This window comes from Solea solea, chromosome 19 (assembly GCF_958295425.1).
Source record: "Solea solea chromosome 19, fSolSol10.1, whole genome shotgun sequence".
NCBI classification, from domain to species: domain Eukaryota; kingdom Metazoa; phylum Chordata; class Actinopteri; order Pleuronectiformes; family Soleidae; genus Solea; species Solea solea.
The window spans coordinates 10,180,859-10,201,387 of NC_081152.1; the positions used below are offsets into that span (position 1 = coordinate 10,180,859).

Consider the following 20,529-nt stretch of genomic DNA (forward strand, 5'->3'; position numbering starts at 1 on the left):
AGCCTGAAAACGCCATCAACAAGTGAAGCAGTCCATTCTGAGAACTCTTTTCTTTTATAACATAAAAACCTTTAGTGCCATAATACCTAAAATGAAATGCGTGTTTTAAGCCTCCTTTCGCCCACTTGACTGTACAGTTCAGTATGCATATACATATATACCAGTGAAACATTAAGATAAATCGCAACATTGTGTAGTGTCATGGAGCATTATACTAAGCAGTAACATTGAACCAGTTATGACATTGGCATTTTGAGTTTCTAAATAAATGTCCATTATAAAAAAAAAACCCAAAAACAAAGTAAATAGTGATTCCAACATCTTCACATTTTCAAATAGAACACTTAAAAAGTCCTTCGTAGTCCACTGGAACTGCAGCGCGCACAAAAAAGCTCAAGCGAAAAAAATCATATTTTAACTCAGCAAAGCAACACCCCGCCCCTCATTTGTGATCTAAGCAGGAACAAAAAGCCATTTGGACCCTGATAGTGAATATAATTAGGCTGCATTTATTGCTAGTGCCACCTCAGAGACCGGACGCAGAACAATTGTTTGCAATTAGTCCATTTCTTCACAGCTCCTACGACTGTGAGTGGGATTTGAACAGAATTAGTGAGCAGTGTATCAGGAGCCTTAAAAAAAGCTAATTGTCCCAGGTCATGGGGATGTAAAAAATAACCGCTTTTATCACATGTTCATAAAACAGACAATTTGATTAATTACAACCCAAACAAAACAAGAAAGCAAACATTTCAATCCGCTATTCCAGGCATCCTTTACAGCTATTGTGAATACAGCCACGCCCCCACCACGACGACACAAAACTTGACAATGAGCCCAAAGCTGTCGCCAGCTTGGTTTGATTTAAAATCCTTACAGTCGAAGGCGGCATCAATGAACACCGAGTTCAGACACAGTCTCTGCGAAATGACGCTAGAATCTAGATAGGAGTCCTGTGAGTTTACACACATTCAGCACATATCATGCACACACATCGTCAACGCCAGTGAAGTTCCCATGGAAGCGACATGATTTTGGTACAATGTCCACCTTTTTGTTTTGTTTAATAGACAGCAGAAGCCAAGCAACAGAAAAAGAAGAAAAAGAAACAGTAAATTACTACCAGTATAAAGCAGTTTTGCCACAGTTCATGGGCTGGGTGTAGACCCCCCAGACGATGCAATAATATTCTGATGCACTTGTCTTTTTACCATGTTGACATGCAATGATGTCCACACACTGGAGTTAGAATTTTTTTTAAAAAATAAGTCCTTTACCAATAAAATGAATGGTTGGATGAATTGAACCTTTATTTATCAGCATAAACAAGTGCCCCACTGCAATTCAAAGTTGTTAAAAAAAAAAAAAAGAAAAACTTAGAACTTTTCTTCTGATGGTCAGTGTCAGCCTCTTGTCGGGGCCATCATCCATAAAGAGGGAGTAAATACAGTTTGGAAAAACAGTAGGAAAAATTAACACTCAGTCTTGAGTTGGCCACTTTCTTTTTTTTTTCCCTGCTTGAACGAGTAACACAATAAACAGGACCTTTTTATTATCTTTACCAATCTCCCCCATAAAAGTGACTAACAATAAATTAATGAAGACCTTGAAGAGATCCGCTTAAAAGACCGTTTGTGTCTATGTATATATTTATATTCATAATATTTATATATCTCTATATGTGGTGTGAAATAATAGTGTCCAGTTCTGACAGTTCAAGAGGGCTAAGTCATAATGTCTGCATGTTTGCCTCTTGCCTTGGTGCCTTCGAATCGGATGGGTCTCAGAAGGCTCAGACATTGGGGTCAGGAGGCTTTACTGTTGGCAGGCTGGGAGGTGATGAGGACTTTCGGGTTCATTGTTATTATGTTACGCCTTGCCCTCCTCTAGTTTGACAGCCTGGGGTTTGATGGCTCCAGTGCGTGCTGGTTTGACTTGGCCCATGGAGGACAGAGGCTCCTGGAGTTTGCTGGTCATGCCCACAGAGGGTGTCTTGCCCTCACCCACTGCCTTGCGCACGTCCCGCATGGTTTTATTCTGTTTAAAGAATTCAAAGGGTTACTAAGACTTACAGCAATGCCTGGGGAGAAAAAAAATTAAAATAATAATAATTATATATAGATATATATATATACACACACACACACATATACATACATGCACCCACACATACTCACACATATAAATATATATATATATATATATATATATCTTTTATATCTCATATATGTGTATATCTTTTTTTATTTTTATTTTTTAACAATTTTTAGACAAAATTCCTGCATGTAGTGTCTCACAAAAGTAATTTTATCATATGGAAAAACACCTTACTGGCAACATAGGTTACATGTTGCCAGTAAAAGATACATCATCAACTATCTATAATGCCACATTTGTACCTCAATTAGCAGAAAAAGCTGCTGATATAAATACATGACAAACACCATTATCTCAGTACACCTCGAAGCTCAAGCATGCTGCTGATTACATGTCAAATAGTTATTTAAATCACATACCAGAACTAGACTGTCCTAAGTTAAATCAATTCATTCAACTTTTATATTTTATTAAGAATGCATAAAAACAACTAAGTTTACTACAATTACAACAAAGTTATGTCTTATACAAGTCTAGATCAATACACCCTTCTTGCTATGATTTAAAGACAAAGGACGATGCTAAAACACATACAAGTTATTCAGATAGAGAAAAAGGAAAAAAGATTAAATTAAATTACCTATATTTACAGTGGGTGGCTCACCTTCATGCCATCCTCTGGCCCTTTAACTTGGGGCTCGGGGACTGAAGAAGGGGTGGCGTGGGAAGGGTCACGGCCAGGATTGGGGTAAGGGGGGGGGCGGATGATGACAGGTTTGTTCACCTGCATGACTGGTCTCTGTATAGGGTTGGGGAAAGGGCCTGTGGTGGGGGGGCGCATGTGCATCACCATGCTGCCCTGGGAAGGCGGGACCTGTCGGTCATGGCAGAGGAGGAGGGAGGAGGGAGGTGGGAATGTGGGAAGGGGAAATAAGGGAAAAAAGATATAGTTAGCATTAGGTGTGAAGTTTTGAAATACCCTGATTAAAGATCGAAGTAAATGCCATTTCAAACCATTGTAAAAAGAAATACCTGTTGTGTAAAATGGGTTGGCAGAGGGCCGATGGGGCCACCAGGACCAGAGGGCTTCCCACTGGGGCTCGCAGAACCAGGCCTGATAATAAAAAAAGGATGGGTGAGATTTACAATTCATGTCCTCAAATGTGCACTGCAATAAACTATATCAAAATTGCCAAAGTCTTTTCCGCTCACCTGTAACACCCTGCAGACATCCCCGGAGAGTGGTTGGGCTTCTCAGAGAACTGGAAGCCTTTCATTTCCATCTGCGACCCCTGACGATAAAGACACTATCAATAATCATAAACCAACGTTGAACACTGTTTGATTTGCAGACACCATCACATTTTTCTCCTCAACTAACACACACCTCTCGACTGTTTGTCATGACACCAGGCTGGGAACCTGGTGGCAGCATTCGCCGTGGAGCTCCCACTGACAGGTTTTGTCCCTGCTGCAGCTGAATGGACTGTGGGAGGATGAGATGCTGCTGAGCGGAGCCGTAGCGCAGCTGAGAGCCTGGGAGCGGCATGGTCACCTAATGGAAAGAAGTTTTTTTTTTTTTGTTTTTTTTAAATATCTAACAGTGACAAAAGCCAATTGCCTTCAGCTGATGTGAAAGTGAGCTTCATCATGGCACTGACCTGGATGAGCTGAGAGTCCATCAATTGGGAAGAGCCCATCCCAGGTCCCTGGTTCATCTGGTTGTCATAGACTAGTTGCTGGCTGCCATTCATAGGCTGGTAGTGTGAGCCTGACTGTTGCTTGACCATGTCTGAGGGCTGCATCCCAGAGAAAGCTGAGTAAGGCCCCTTCAGAGGGGCTCCACCTGACAGCACCATAGGGCTGGGCTGTGACAGGTTGGGGTGCATGTAAACCTGGGACCTAAAATGAGAAAAAGAACACAGCGTGGCAGAATGAGAAATAGAAAAACAATGTACTACATACAAATTACATTTAGGTGTGTCATATGAGCAGAATTTCTGATTATAATGAAGGAACTAGAGGAAATCCTGTGACACACTGAAGTGGCACTACCTGAAGGGGGGAATAGAGTTGAACATCTCTTGAGACTGAGAAACGGGAAGGCCACCGCGGAGTCCCAACTGAGCCTGCGCCTGAAGAGATGTGTGCAAAGAGATGGGAATCTGCTGGGCTGCGGCCGCCTGAAACAATGGAACAATGTTACATGGATGACAATTCAGCTGAAACACAAGCAAGCCTGTTGATTCATGTGTTTATCTGTCCACCTGTTGGTATGTCTGCTGCTGGGTCATGGTTGGAGGTACAAGGCGTGGCTGGCTTGGAAAGACATGGCCATCCAGATACAATGGGGGGATGTGACTACCTATAGGAAAAATGGAAAACACGTTTTAGTAAAGTTCTCTTCAACCATCAGCACATTAAGAGAGAGGGAGAGAAAAAGAGAGTCTTACCTTGCATGGACATGGAGGGTGCTACGGACGCTACAGGCATTGGAGGCATGGACACCCCCCCGAAAGAACTGTAGCTGACACCACTGGATGAGCCAACACTGCAGGGAGGTTGAACACCTGAGGAACCAACAGGAGAACCCTGCTCAGGGAGCGACTGAGAGTTCTCCCACGCCTTGCGTGCTGATTCCATCTGAAGAAAACAAATATTCATATCTGATATGAATACAGCACTTTAAACAGAAAAGGGGATGCTTACACAGACCCTGATTATCCTTTATATAGTGCATGTTTGAAAAGACAGCTCTATGGACATAGGATTGCAATTCACATACCTTGAGAGTGAGGTCAGCACTAGGGAAGGAGATGGGGTTGAGGTTGATGCCAGGCTGCAGGTGGTTGGAGCGCAGCATAAGGGTACTCTGATTTAGAGCAGTCTGTTATAAAACAAACAAATGTTCAGCATCACTCAGTTGAAAATTAATATCTTCATTTTAGAGACACAAATTAAAACATTGTTTGCTTTTTAGTCTCTAAGACAATACAAATACAGATAAAACACTCACGTTGGTGGTAAGTACATCCTGCAGTTTGTTGACAGGATTGGACACGGGCACTGGGGCAGATCCTGGTGGAAGGCTGAAGTCAGAATCTTTGGCACTGACACCAAACTCAATAGGAGGCACAGGCAACACAGTGTCCCCATGCAGGTCCACACCATTGACTGGTGTGATGGGGCCAGCTTCCAGACGATCGACACCTTCTGAGCCCTTGCGGTGCTTCAGGGAGCGCTCGTTTCCGATAGGTCCTGGCTTGTGCTGTTCTTTACTCTGCTCCGGGCCTGCATCAGAGTCCTGGCCAACAAGAAGTGCCATCAATTGTAGTAATTTAATTATATGCAGTTACTTTGGTATTTGACAATGTGGCAGGGGGAAAATGTGTGAACATTTGCATTATTTTAACTGCAGTTAAACAATGCAAGACAATGCTCTATATTACCTCAGAGTTGGGCTCACTACCAGTGTAAGACACCTGTTTAGTCCATGAGTCTCCCCCTGAGGACTGTACTGAAAGAGCTGACAAAGAAGCATATAGGCCATTAGTGGAAGTGCAAGGAATTTGTCTTGACACATAAAAACACCCAGCACATCAATAACATTTTTACAGCCTTTACCTTTAAATATGTGCTTTTAATCAATATTTGTTTAACATATACAACAAAATGCTGCTGCCCTTCTTATTTTTAACGATAGAGCAAGAGCAAATAAAAATCATCTCTCTTAAGTTTTTCTTTTCATAGGGCCAAATAAAAGCATGATGAACAAAGACAGAAATTTGGATCTGTCCCCTACCTGAGCTGTTGGTTTCCCAGATTTCAGTGCCTAGGTTGTTCGAAGTCATTGCCTCCTCAGGTTGTTCAAGGCTCAAACTTCCTTGCTTTTTGGCAAAGCGTGGTGGTATCTTGGAAGTGATTGTCCTGTTCTTTATGGGCACCTAACAGAATAAAAAAAGCTGAAATTATCTTTTTTATTCATCTAGCCATAACAGCTGAGCATCTGGAATAATGTTTGACTCAAAGCAGCCACCTGGTCCTTTCTCCTCCTGTCTTCTTCCTGTGGGCGCCTTTGCTTTTTGGACAGGGCATCCTGGTATCCATCTGGATTTGAAACTGGTCCCCCTGCATCCCCCTCAACTACAGAAAGAGGCAGGTGGTCAATACAAAATATAGAAATGTAGGAGCACTAATTGTGCAGGGATTTTTCATTTCTGTAAACATGAATATAAATGACGTAAAACAAAAATGTTTAAATGGACTCACTTGGGTAGCTGCTGAGTTCATACTGGGACAGAGGTTCGGGTAAGTCTGCCTTGACAGGTCCTGGCTTCAGCTCCTTGTCTAATTCCTTCCCGGAGGGCTCACTGGGCTCCCTCTCTTCCTGCTGCTCGATGCTGTAGACGGGGCCCAACTCATCTGGGCTTCTGCTGTAAACAGGAAAAGCAAAAGGGCGTTCATTCGTTATTCTGATCACTGTAGAATCATTAACAGAAAAAGGTTCACATTGACACATTTTGGTTAGTGAATCAAGTCCTGCAAATGACAGGTTGAATAGGAAGACAAACAAACAAACAGGGTGACTTTGAATTCAGTCCAGAGTGGAAGCTGTGGAGAACGTAGTCCACACATCTATATACAGCTCAACTGTGGTCAACTTATGTCGTATTCACACCAGCCCTTCTAATTCGAATCCTAGTTCGTTTGCTCGGAAAGTCCGGTTCGTTTGGGTATGTGTGAATGCGCAACCGAACTCTGATCCGCACCAAAGAAGCAAATGCTGGTCCGCCTAAAACATAGGTTTATGCAGGAAGCGGACTACAATGCAGGGCATTATGGGTATACACAACCAAAACGTAGGCGCATATAGAACGATAGCCGTGAGAAATGGCCGCGCCCATTGTTGCAGCGTATATGTGCCGTATTTTCACATAAAACGATAGGATTTGATGCAGCGCCGTGTTTTGCTCTTATGTGGAGGAAACAAAGTTGAGATGAGCGAGTTTTCTTGGTCACTGTTGTCTTGTCTTGTCTTGTCCTTCAGAAATTCTTGATGCAGTGCCACCTAAGGCGAGGAGGGGAATACGTTATTCAAAAGGTTCGGTAAGTTTCACTAAAGTGTGAAAGCAAAATCGGACCGGCTGAATGTTTCAACCCCCAATTGAACCGAGTCCCCAATCATACCGAGTCTACTGGACTATTGTGTGAATACGACCTAAAACACAACTGAGATTTTGGTCAATCACCTAAACCTAGGACAACCTACAACAAAATTGCTTGAACCCCAGCCACTTGGGGACACTTAGGTTTCAAAATCTAACTGTTACCCTAAGTGTAAAATAAAAGGCATTCACTAAATAGAAAGCTATATATATTAGTGAACAATTACAATATCTCTATAAAGAATAGTGTTGCCAAAATATGTCATAAATAAATGTGATAAATTAAATAATTAGGTCAAAACAATATCCAGAGTTGACAACCTCTCCTTTTGGTTTCCAAGCAACACAGAGGAGTTCTAATATAATTCCCAAGTAAGATGAGAATGCCTAATTCCCAGGAGCAATACGTGTGGGTATAGTATAATAAAACCTACAGTGACCATAAACCTAAGACTTGCTCCATTATTTGCCTCACCTCTTACAAGAAGAGCCTCCATTCTGCCAACTATCGCTCCTGTTAGAGGAGGGGTTTGAGGGAGGATCAGGTGTACGCGTGATCTTGCTTGCTTCAAGAAGTGATGGCTCTCCTTTCCTATTCTGTCGTTCTACCAATGGTCTCTGGCTAGAGAAACTCCTTTTGGAAAGTTCCCTTTTCTCACTAGAGCCTGGTTCACAGGGGCCAGAGTCAGAGGGAATGTCACCATGTCCCTGTGTAGTTGCACCTCCACTTCCTCCTCGCTTTTCTCTCCAGTCACCAAAGTCACTGTTGTCTGAACCTGTCTCCCACTCTTCAACCTGACCATGCAAGCTAGACCCGCGAGCAGGGTAGTGACCACTGGGCCAGCTCTCTTCCCCACTACCTTTGGAACGAGCAGGCCAAGGTTTTGCTAACTCTCCATTTACATACTCATCATTTGTCCACTGATTGGAGCCAGGTTCACGTTCTTGCTGAAGACGACGGAAACGCGGAGGCTTGTCTTGTCGGGGTGGACGCCGTCTCCTTAACATCTGCCTGTCGGGGTTATCATTGTCAAAGTAGTACTCTTCACGGTCCTCGGTGCCATCTTCCATTAAAGAGCCAGTAAATTTAGGGGGGTACTTGAGAGCCTCGCGCTCAGCAGGGAGTCTGCGGGAATAAACAGTCTCAGGTGCAGGACCATAACCATTCTCTTGCATTGAGCCACCATTGCTACCATACTGTAGCCCACGGCCCCTCCACGTAGAAATGTCTCTGGTGCCACCAAAGTTGCGACTGTAACCTGTGGTGGTATTCATTCTGGGAGGCAACATGCGACCCCCAAAGCCCCTGTTGCTGGCCTTATTCTTTTCTTTGAAATCTGCGGCTGATTGATCATCTGTATATACTTTGTTGGATCTCCAGGAATCTCTGTCAGCTTTACGAATTTCTCCAGATTCAGTGTAACCATCTCCATTTTCAGAACCCTTCTGACGTCTTCTCTTCGGCAGCTCCTCATATTCAGAAGTTTCACTCAAAGTCTCACTGACATTTCGCCTCCGAGGCTTGCCCCTCTGGAACTCCTCCACCTTGACAAGGTCCCTTGGTGGTGCTCGGCCTCTGCCTGTCCGTTGAGCACCAATTCCACTGCTGTTGCTATTGTTATAAGCTCCTCTGAGATTTTCTGCACCTCGGCCACCACGGGTTCCACCTCTAGAGTTGAATTCCCTGAAGCCTCGACTGCGGCCTCTACCTGTCCCCCTGGATCCACCAAATGCCTGTTCTTCATCAATGAAGATCCAGTTATTGCGCCGTGGTGCCTGTGGCTCCCGGTGTTCTTGGCCATCTCTAGGTGACGGGCTCTTGCCAGTGTCCCAGGGGCTCTCCTTGGGAGAATCATCACTGTGGGTGCTCAATGGCCTTTCTATTTTGATAGGAGCTGGTGACTGACGCGGCCTCTCTTCAGGCTGTTTCTCAACAACAGGTGAGGCTACACGCCTGTTGCTGATAGGCTGAATGTCTTTCTTCAAGTCATAAACATTAGTAAGGACTTCTTTCTCCAGGCGGTAGGGGACAGGCTTCTCCTCAGGCTCAGGTTTAGGCTTCTCATTCTCCTTGTCTTCCACTTTTAGTGCTTTAAGAACTGGTTTCTTGATGGGCCCAGTTCTGCGAATCAAGGTACGCCCACTGGTCTCAGATGGTTGGCTGACACTACTACTAGAACTGGAAGTGGGTTCAGACCACTGGCTTTGAGCATTAAGTCCTCCATCTTGTTTCTGACCTCCATCTCTTTTCCAGTTGTCCTTGGGTCCATCAACGGTCTCATCATGAGAATCAGGGCAATCCTTCAAATGTCTGTCTCTTGGGTCTTGTTTTGGGTATTCATTATCTGCATGGTTTTGCGAGTGGCTCTGAGCAGTGGTCAGCAAACCATGGTCATGATTCACTCTGTCTGGGCCTCGGCTCTGGAAAGCATGATGGGGGGGATCATCTTGAGTGTGGGTCAAACACTCACTGCCCCGTTCTTCATAGGAGTCCTGATGGGAGCTGGTCATGGGAAAAAGGAAACATGAAAAGCTATAACAAAATGGTCATGTTAAGGGAGTCCTCTGTTGAAAGAATATGTTACATTATGAACTGCAATTTATTATTTTTGATAACATTAAAACACACTCTCAGACCTGTCATCTGGCTGGCCACTGTCTGAGCTTTCATGCTGTCTCTGGTAAGGTGGGGTAAAGCTGCGCATGGGGTAGCCATCTTGATTCCAAATAGGGTAAGGCTCAGTGGAGGGGGTTCTTCTCTCCTGGTGCAGGTTGGAATGGCTTCCCTCGTCAGAACCAGGACTGTTTAAATGGTCTTGATGCATCATGGGTTTCATCATTCCTGATGAAAAAGTGATGAAATTGTTTTTCCAATGACATTAATGACAAGTAAGAAGCTAATTTAGCTCAATTTAATCTCACCTGCAGAATGAACAGCACTGGGATAGTAGTCAACAGGCGATCGTCCTTGGGTCATACGGGGATCCATGAAAGGTGGCATCATCATCCAGCGAGGGTCAAATCCAAGGACATGTGGTGGATAGTAGCCTCGCTGGCCGTGGCTTGAGCTGGATGGGGCAGGGTGACCCGATTGCTGCCAATGCTGCATCTTATATACTTGATCCTGTGCAATGTACAGACCAAACATTATTGGCTGGATCATGAAGCAAAATCCTATTCACGGATGATGCAATAATGTACCCAAAACAACAGTTATATTTTCTTGGGTGAAGTGAATCAGGGTGAACTATAAAATTGATTTACTTCAGAAGATGATTTGGTTCTGAAAAAAATAAATCTCAAAACCATATTTGCAACACTGCCTATCAATGCCCACATGACAATGAAAGAGCAACAGCCAATTGGTCAGATACATAAAGGGATCACTACTCATGCAAGACCACGGCATGTGCACAATAGCATCCATTATGTGAGGGAATACATTAACAATCAGACTTGCAAATAGGCCTTGTCTACAGCAGGTGCAACTAATAACATTAAAGATTGAGCCATTCTTTTTACAAAGCAGACACTAATGCATTGATGCATTTGCCTGGGATTAGGCCTTCACATTAGGCATTAGCTGGCACTCACCTGCTGCTGATGGGGTTGTGGCTGCTTTTGAAAGCGGGGTGGCATTGATTTGGAGGTATGACGTCCATTATAGTCTCCTGGAGGGGAGGAGGGTTCTTGTCCATCATCCTCGCTGCTCCGATAGGTAGAGAAAGCCGGTTCCTCACTGTAACTGTGGCCCGGGGAATTGTCTGGTGGGCACTCACTTCCATCTAGAAAAGATTTTATGAAAAAAATGTGTTTAAATGTTTGTTTAAATCTGAAATAAGGCTCATATTTTCTGGGGGAAAACGTTAATGTAAATCTAAACTAATTTCCCCTACCTTTTGTGCTGTACTGCCAGGTTTCGTGGTGGCCTTGACTTTGTTCCTTCTTTGGGGAGAGTGGAACTTCTTTGTCATCTTCCTCTTTTTGGCCCTCATCTGTCCTTGATGTTTGCCTTTCCGTCTTCCCAAACTTCTCATCCAGTTTTTTTAGTTTTTCAGCACAGGCAGCCAGCCTTTCCTCACGGGCACGTCTCTCTTCCTCCTCTCGGCGTCTGCGGGCTCTCTCAACAGCCTCGGACAGTTCAGGTGACACATACTTTGCCCTGGGAGGAGCCTGGGTCTGAGACTGGCGCTGGTGATCTTCCTGGTCATCCAGTGGCTCACTTTGGATTTTCTGTTGGGCCTAAATATGGAATTGAGGGCAGGGATAAAAATATAAAAAGGACTCAAATCTTGTATCTCTGACAAAAAATAAGGTCATTTCTCCTAAATATCAAAGGCATTTCTCCAGTCATAGAGGGATTAAAGACCAAGATGTGTTTTAACTATGACTAAGAAGAGTTATTCTTAGACAAGCAATCTCAAAAGAGGAGAATGACTGGGGAAAACACAGCCCCTTGTGCAGTTACCTGTGTGTCCGGTGAGAGATATCTGCCACTGGTCTTCCTGGGAGGCTCATGATGGTGATGTTGGTAGGAGTAGTTCTCCTCGGGGCCATCCTGCGGGTAGACCTCACCTGAACCTAGGGACGACTGACAGTCACGCTGGTTTTCTCTCTCCCTCTCCCATTCAGTCCTTAAAAAAAGTAACGGATCAAAATCAAGTCGACAAATCTATGCAAGTTCAGAGAAAAAGAGGTGGGGAAGAAACACAGCTCACCACATCTTATTTTTAACATTAGGCGCGTGTTCTTCTTCATCGTCGCTAAATTTGAGTTTCTCGCCGTAATCAACTTCCTCATGGAGTCCTGGAAAAACATCAAACTGTCAGCAGGTGTGTCAGAGAATGATTAGTATCCCATCTACATTACTCTCACCTATTACCAACAACACTGTTACTTGGAATGCAATTCATACAGAATAGAATGGAATAACTACTATAACTATGTGTAGGTAAAGTCAGTTCTCTACTCCACAAACTACAATACTAAACCACACTCTGAAAAGAAATGACAGCTGTGCTGACCTGTCAAAATACTAGGTCCTCAAAATCCAAACAAACAAATTCTACCAGTCGAATAACAGCTTTTTACAACTCCCCATGTGATTTTGTTTACAATGGAGAGATGAACCACTTTTACCCAGTTCGACCCAGATAGTGACCTGTAGACAAGCGGACGTTACAACTGAATATGGTCCAACTCATGCGAACTTACCTGAGCATTGTGTTCAAATCTTTCAGTTGGGAAATTATGAGAAATAAACAAACTACATACAAACTAAGACAGGGGTCATGGGGAAAAAGCCTCTGAAATACTGACCAGCCCATCCATCCTCGCAGTCATTGTCAAGCTCATCCAGATCCTTCAGATCTTCTGGGTTAATGATGGCTGGGCGCTGCGGTCGGTCACCAGGCCTGCGGATGGGCTGAGAAGATTGTCGAGGGGGCGCGCGCACAAAGCGATTCTCTCTTCTCACATCGCCGCTGCAATCAAAGGTTGTGATAGGACACATTTGCCATGGGCAAATACGGCAAATGTTTTAAAATGCTTCAACATCGGGAATGTACTTACTTGACGAGCTCAGGTTTGGCATAGCTCTGTCTAAAAGTGGGTTTGCTGTCATATCGGGCTGGGGCTGCTATGGTGGTAGGAGCATGTTCTGTACCTGGAGCTTCACGGGTCTCTTTAGAGCACATCTGAAAAGGGCAGGAAGACATAAAAGAAGTGAACGGAAGAAATACAATGTGCCAACCAGGTTCAGGTTTGAGCAGTTTGTGTCTATCAAAGAATTGACTACTTTGAAGCATTTATCCATCCTTCCCAACCAGCATATTATGTGGTACTCACAAATGCAGGCAACATGTCATGGTAGACAGCATTCGAAGTGTGCTGAAGCTGGTACTGCAAAGCAGTGGGGATGTTTGTTCTGCGGACAGGTTGGGCAGGTCGTAGGGAAGGCTCCTTGGGGTCAGGAGCAGGTGGCTGAGCTGTCACTACACTTGAGGAGGTGGTAACGGTGGCAGAGGGGGGGTGAGATTGGGCTGGAGGGGTGCCAGTCTCACCCTGGGCAGTGATCTTACCCTCAGGATCTGCAGGCAGGCTGAGGGTCAGGGACGAGGGCTGAAGGTTCCTGCCACCACCTTCCCTCCAGCTCGTCACATCTTTAAGTGGGTGAGAGAGATTTCAGATAAAACACTCGACAACTACTATGCATTTAACTGATCTAATCAAAGACTTTACTGCTTATTAATAGCATAACATTTATTGACATCTAAATCCCACTGGATGGAAGAGGAATGCCAAATGTTGTGTTTTACATGCTCAAAGATCCTGTAAAGCAAATTCGGCATTTCTCATCTTCACACATTTGTATGTTAGAAAATAGTGGCTGAGAACATGTGAATAAATTACATGTGTAGAGAAAAGAATTATGGCCTTAACGCTGAAAATAGTTTCTCTTCGTTAGTCATTTAACAAATGTTTAGGTGTGTCTAAATAACATGAGTTCATAATGCACAGGAGCCAAAGTTAGCATAACTCCATCTCAATCATGGCAGTGACATAAAAAGAGGGAGAGAGAGGGGGTGGGGGGCTGCTGCTAGACTAGCTCTGTTTATGTGCAATATGTCATTAAACTACCACCAAAATGTCCACGGACTCTGGTCCCCACAGCTGGACCAGAACAGTGTGTGTGAGAATGAAGCTGAACTTTACGTGATTTAAAACATAATTTTTAAACACTTATCAGCCTTTTTAGTCATTCAAATTTCAAAGATGGTTACTAACACATTTTCCTAGATATTTTTTATCACTTTACAGGGACTTTAAAATATATATAGATACATGGCATTCACAGACATGCCACAGTGGGTTACAGAAAACAAAACGATTCTCTCCCATGTTATAAAAGTGGCATTAGATTTGAGACTCTTAAAATCAATGCCACCAATTGAATATTTCCACCCCCTGCAGTGCCAGGGAAATCCTGAGAGTTGTGACTTACTCTGGGGGCGGAGGCTTGGTCCTGGCCCATACGACGGATCGAAGCCGCTTCTTTCCTTGCCAGCCTTGTCCTGTTCTCCAGCTGCCTTTAGGGTGGGAAATTCCTCGTGAGAGAAGGGCTGAAGTCGGTTTGAGGCCCTTGAACCTGATTGTATTAAAAGAAGTGAAGTACATAGACAAAACAAGCTGTGATAATAGGAAAAGACACTTGGGAGGAATTTTACTCTGAACAGTGTTGTATGTTTTGTTTAAATCATTTTAAACACAACACACTGTAGATTTCTCACCATCTTGCTCTACTGCCTTTCCATTTAGCTGGGCCCATTGCTTTGGTCCACTTGTGTTTGTGTTCTATGAAAGGAAGCAGTGGTTCAAATATTTTATTAATTAGTTCTTCTCTAAGATCAAATAAATAACCCTATTAAATGTAGACACAGTCTCGATGCAGACAGAAAAGTTGAACATCACTGCACCTCCTGGCTGGCTGCCGGTGAGGGCTTCTGAAGATTGGAGACAGATTTCTGTATAGCCAGCGGTGGCTGCAACTCCGGCAGCTGTGTTATTGATGCAATAGAACTACAAATACAAAAAAAGAAGTTAAACAGTTATATTAACAAACTTGCACTGATAAAACTGTGATGATGGAACTTGTGATGCGTTACACACGATCTACTCACCTCTTTTGATCGGGTTGTTCCTGCTTGTTCGCCCATCCTGTACCGTCTTTGGGCACAATAATCACGTTAGGATCGTTACCTTTGTTTTCAGACTTCAAGCTCGGTAGGTGAGCTGGTGGGGGCATGCGCCGGGCAGTGGCCACTTTGCCAAGACTCTGCAAGCCATGTCGCGGAACTACTGGGAGAGAAATCATAGCTTCATAAATTTAGGGGACTACCATTATATAAAGACAGTAAAAGGAGGGAATCAAACGTACCTGTGTTTTTCTGAGTTTCTATTGATTTTCCCTTGTACTTGTCAAATAGGCTGAGCGTGGAATACTTGCTTTTCCCATCCTTGGCCTTGGTTATTTGCCCCAAACGATCGGACATTGCGATGTAATGTCATCGAGTATGGAAATTTTTATTTGCGCCTCTTCCCAGTGCCTTCTGATTCTACAAAAAGGGGGGGAAGGTAAATAATCTCAGTGTCAAGTGATGCTCATGCACATTAATGTGAGGCAGGCAATGATCTTGATTTCCGCAAAGTTAATCATATTCTGATTTCTGTAATACACATTGAGCCTTGAAAATAACATTTTGAAAGCAGAAAAAGAAAAACACAAAATTAAACTAAGCTATGCTGATAAATTATCATTAACCCAGAGGCATGAACCTCAAATGACAGATGTTGCCGTTATATGCAGTAGTTTAAGTTTAATATTTAAAATAGACCTGTTAACATTTTTGTGAACTACAATTAAAATGACTATTTTCACTCAATCTGCTTTGGCTGCATTTGTCTACCTTAAAAATATCACCAAGAAACTGTCACACATTTTTCTGGGAAGCCAGGAACACAACGCAATACAAAGATTCAGTATGTCTTATCAATTACCAGGCTATGTGCAACACAAGACCAAGGCTGGGCCATCAATGATAAACACTGCCCATGAAAATGAAGCCCAGCAGCCAAAAATAAGCATTGAATGAGCAATGTTCTATAGCGTGTCATGCACAAGTACAATGTTGCCGATTTGATACATAACTGGAGTTTATCTTCCAAGTTATTGGATAAAATGCAGTTAAGGTCATTTAAGCATATCAGCTGTGCAGAGGATAAGAGAGTCTTTTCTTTCTTACCCAATGAATCCATATCTAACCAGTTTATTTTTAATTCTTTCACAAGCAAATTACAATATGAAGAAGCAACGTAGGTCAAGGAAAGTAAGTGAGAGTTAAAGCTGCTATAGACAAATGGAGTAATGGTTGGATTGTTTCTTCTGAATGATTGTTCACAATAGGTTTAAAATGCAAACAAAAAACACAAAGCACCTACATTTAAGGGGGCCTAGTGATGACTGCTATGAATTTTTCTGCAGTAGATTCCAAGTGCAACTTTTTACGAAAGATGAGAGCCACTGTGACGTGATGTGTCAAATGTCTCGATGGCACCCACTGGTATTTTTGTATGTCATGGCTCACGGACAGATGGTAATCATAAGCTTTTTCAGTGTGACCCCAGCAATGTCACAGTTGTACAGAAAACAATCTGTGGTATGACGGCTCTGATCTCTGTGGCCTCCAGCCTGGCTTGGAACAGGTATATAAAGCATCTAGAGAATAACTAATGTGTTCAGCTATACAATGGGTTAAAAAAATGAAATTCTAAAACAATTCGAAGTAATTACTGTCAATACTTTTTAAACGATCCGAAAGGTATCATTTAATCCACATTAGGGGCCGATAGCTGCCCTTTTTAATAACTGCACTGCAGTGAAGACAAATATAGATTGGTGAAACAGACCATTTAATTGTTCATTAACAAAAATGTTGAAAAAGATTGGTTGGTGTTTCCCAAACTCAGTATCATGTTCTCAAATGTCTTGTTTTGCCAATAAACCAAAATGGTTTAGGTTTAATGATTCAATGTAGCAAAGAAACAAAAACAATTCACATTTAAGAAGCTGAAAAATTCCCAGCTTGATGTAGGTGTTAAAAGACTCATCCAAATTATTTGATTACAAAAATGTTTGTAGAATAATCTAAAAATTGATTAGACATTGGAGGCAAAATTTGTTTATAATTAAACAATTTTATCATGTGGTGGGTGACACAATTTAATAAATAAACAGGTAAATGACTTGTTTGAGCAAGTTAAATTTTATATTCTGAGACAGTTTCAGGATTATGTGGGCCTATTTCCTCCACTCCTTAATTAAAGATAAATAAGAGAATTACAGTCGTCTTTCTTTCTTCACTCCTTAGTTCACATTAAAATGTTTGTATGTGGATTATCCGCACGGAATGGGAAAAAAATATATATATTGTTTGAGTTTTTTTAGTTGCAAGTGTTGCTTTGATCACAACGGTTGTAATGTCACAAAATGCCAGTAGCGGATATCTCAAAACCCTGATTCCAACTCCATATGGCATGACGCCACTATGGGCAACTGAGGTTTTATGTTTGCAGAAATTATATGTGGCTTTACAAGTAGTTACCACATCAATCAAAAACCTGGCTACGGTGAACTACAAGCTCTATGCTTACAACACAGTCAGATCAAACTGCATCAGTATTAGACAATTGAAAATGGTGGCACAAATTCAAATGTAACCTACACAAAAAAACAGATAATGGAAAAATTATAAAAACACTCCACTGATGCAGCCATTGTCAACTGCCTGCTTGTACAGTTACTCGTTTTCATATATTTTTTTTTGAAATCATGAGGTATGTTTGGCCTAAGAAACACCTGATATAATGGCAAGATGAAGACAAATAATATTTTCAGAGAAACTGTTTATCAGACACGTACATAAGATGTAAAATACCAAGAGTAGTCTATTTTTGAGTATGTGTGCTATTCACCTGAACATCTATTAAGTCGGTTGTGTTATTTTATGAATAAACCTATGCAAATAAACATCATTAGGCTCGAAAATCTGGCAATGGAAAACAATTAAGTTGACACTGGGGTACATTTACAAAGCCAAATGTAAGAAGTGGCAAGTCAATATTCAGTAAACTATAATAACATGACACAAGTGCTAAAATTAAATATACTACAGCAAGTTTTTCCTTTAAGATAAAGTTTGACCTCTTTAACATTAACGTTATAGGTGCAGGCTCCGCTGTCCCAGTGAAAGCTAATGCTAATTGCAGGACAAGAAGCTAGCAGCAGCCAGTTCGCTGCTCGAAACATGAACTACTAATTCAGCAAACGGCATAGACAGAAAACCGCTCTATGTCTGATTGTTACGTATGTTTGATAATGTTATATGGTATTACATTGCAACGTAACTACACACACACACGTCAACTGATGCAGTTGCTTTTCATCGTACATGCTAGCTGGTGGTTCAAGGAAAACGGCTATGTAAACATCAAGTGCTAGCAGCCCGTACCCGCAGAGGTACATGTCATATCTAACAGACTGTGTATAAGCAGTCAAATTGTTGTATTTGTTGTTTATTTATGCTAAACGGTTAAGAAAAATACAGCAATTTACTTGCTCTAACTTAAATGTAGCTAGCTTTTACAGACACGGCTTTTTCGAGCCCAACCAACCAAACAGCATAACTCCCAGTCTAGTTTTGTGAAAACAAGCCCGGCAGGCCGCTGTTTCCAGTGCGTTTATGTTCGTCCCTGTGGGAACAAAACACACTGCTTTTGTCCTAGTGGAAACCTCCACAGATCACCCACACCCAGGCTAACAATTTTAACCTAGCTCGGGTTTCTGCACGGTCTGAGCACAGCGATGGAAATGTAGGACAAGGCGATTAAAAATGGCTGCTACCCAGAACAAAGCAACAATAAAACAGGACAGCGGAAAAGAAAACGCAAAATCGGAGACTTGGCTCCGTCTGTCGCGTCCATAACTCACCGATTCAACGACTTTGTGTATATTCTGATTAAGGACAGAGGTATATTTCCACGAAAATGTGTTGATACGGAGGATGGATGGCGATTGTAAAAGCCCAATCTTCGTAGGCTGAACCTAGCGCAGGGTTGATGCTTGGGTTCTACCCGGCCTGAGAATGAGGAGGGCAGCGTAGGCTGGATCCACTCGGCTCAGTGCGTCTTACGTCACAGAGCGACGTGAACAAAAACACAATGACTCCCCCTGCTGGTTGACTTCAGAATTACAGTGACAGAGAGCTATTGTTGATAGATTTTATTTTTTTTTCAATTTAAAAAAAAAAGAGGTTTAAACTTATATTTATTTGATTTAAGCCTTATTATCTTTATTATCTTTCAATGTTTCAATTAATTAACTTACTATCATGCTTTGCAAACTAAAGTCTCGTGGTCATTTATGACTACATACACATATACAGTTATATACTATCTATTTATCTATTTTATATCCTTTGCACTGAACATTGTTCCTTTTGCACTGATCATTGTTCCTTTTTTTATTACCTGTACTTTTTTATGTACTTTGACAGTCGGTTGCTGCTATAATTTCGTTGTACATGTGCAGTGACAATAAAAGGATTCTGATTCTGATTCTGATTCTGATATAAAGCTATTCAGTTAGTAGAGGAGCAAAGAAAAATACTTACATTTAAAAACATGTAATCAGAGAATGGGTCCTTATTTAAAAATAAAAACACCCATACCAATCGACCAGTAGCAACTGCAACTGGTTCTGAGTGTAATCAAGCAAACTCCTCTAGAGGGAGCACTTGTCCGTCCTTAACCATTCTTCCACTCTTTTAGAAGGCTACTCTTTCTTCAACTGGTTCCCCTTACCTTAACAAATAGCAATAAGAAGAATAAATAAAGCAGTTACCTTAGCAAATATTGTTAAAAACAATAAATTACATTTCCAATTAACACTGAAAGTAACAGGAAATATCACGGATGGAATTGTGTGTATTATCTCAAATCTGCTGTGCTTTAAGGGCACATGTTTATGTAATAGACATTGTTTTAATATGCTGATAAAGGAACATTTCTAAAAAAAAAAAAGCAGAACAGCTATTTGATATAATAACATGAACAGAGCTCCACACCCACAGAAGTAGTTGTTTTGCACACACACACAGACCAATTAGTGATAGTCTTCTTCTTCTTCATTTCCTTCCGGCTGCTCCCTTCAGGGGTCGCCACAGCGAATCAACCTCCTCCGATTGACTCATTCCTTATCCTATCCATCTTCGTCACTCCCAAAGAGAACCTCAACATCTTCACCTCTGCTACCTCCAGCTCTGCTTGCTGTCTTTTCCTCAGTGCCACTGTCTCTAGACCATACAGCATTGCTGGTCTCACCACTGTCTTGTATATCACAATTAGTGATAGTGAATTTCAATTTTAGTGGGCAGCACTTATCTGTGCCTGAGGAGCAATGGGGGATTGAGTGCCTTGCCCCATAACCTTCACGTTACAAGCCCAGTTCCTTTCCTGTTGGCCACGGGCTACCCTCAGTGTAGGCAGAGATGATTCTCACACAGTTATGACGTTTAAAGTCTATTTTATACAAATAGAGCATGAAGACACAACAGTGGGAATTGTGGTGTCTGTTGACTCGTGTGTGTGTGTGGCAACAGGCCTGCGAACACTATCACAACTCACTTGCTCAGCTATTTTGGGTACATGTTTT

At 42.3% G+C, this 20,529-nt stretch overlaps 1 protein-coding gene across 7 annotated transcripts; it reads right to left on the reverse strand.

Annotated features, from left to right (window-relative positions):
* Positions 1 to 1,285: 1,285 nt before the first annotated feature.
* On the reverse strand, positions 1,286 to 18,970 carry prrc2b (proline-rich coiled-coil 2B). Of its 7 annotated transcripts, none has more exons than XM_058616618.1 (31): positions 18,808 to 18,970; positions 15,199 to 15,376; positions 14,942 to 15,116; positions 14,738 to 14,840; positions 14,552 to 14,615; positions 14,266 to 14,409; positions 13,110 to 13,423; positions 12,834 to 12,958; positions 12,582 to 12,745; positions 11,981 to 12,068; positions 11,731 to 11,896; positions 11,159 to 11,504; positions 10,857 to 11,047; positions 10,185 to 10,386; positions 9,900 to 10,104; positions 7,738 to 9,765; positions 6,367 to 6,530; positions 6,134 to 6,240; positions 5,900 to 6,041; positions 5,547 to 5,623; positions 5,114 to 5,401; positions 4,883 to 4,984; positions 4,551 to 4,740; positions 4,365 to 4,462; positions 4,153 to 4,280; positions 3,759 to 3,999; positions 3,485 to 3,652; positions 3,310 to 3,404; positions 3,130 to 3,211; positions 2,762 to 2,971; positions 1,286 to 2,037 (listed from the first exon to the last, which is right to left on the reverse strand). In XM_058616618.1, the coding sequence occupies exons 2-31, from the start codon at positions 15,311 to 15,313 to the stop codon at positions 1,870 to 1,872; spliced, it is 6,690 nt and encodes a 2,229-aa protein (XP_058472601.1). In that variant the 5' UTR covers positions 15,314 to 15,376; positions 18,808 to 18,970; the 3' UTR covers positions 1,286 to 1,869. The 7 variants fall into 7 exon arrangements, with proteins under 7 accessions (XP_058472601.1, XP_058472606.1, XP_058472604.1 ...); XM_058616623.1 differs by having other exon boundaries at positions 6,367 to 6,527; positions 8,170 to 9,765; positions 14,942 to 15,119; XM_058616621.1 differs by having other exon boundaries at positions 8,170 to 9,765; positions 14,942 to 15,119.
* Positions 18,971 to 20,529: the final 1,559 nt, after the last annotated feature.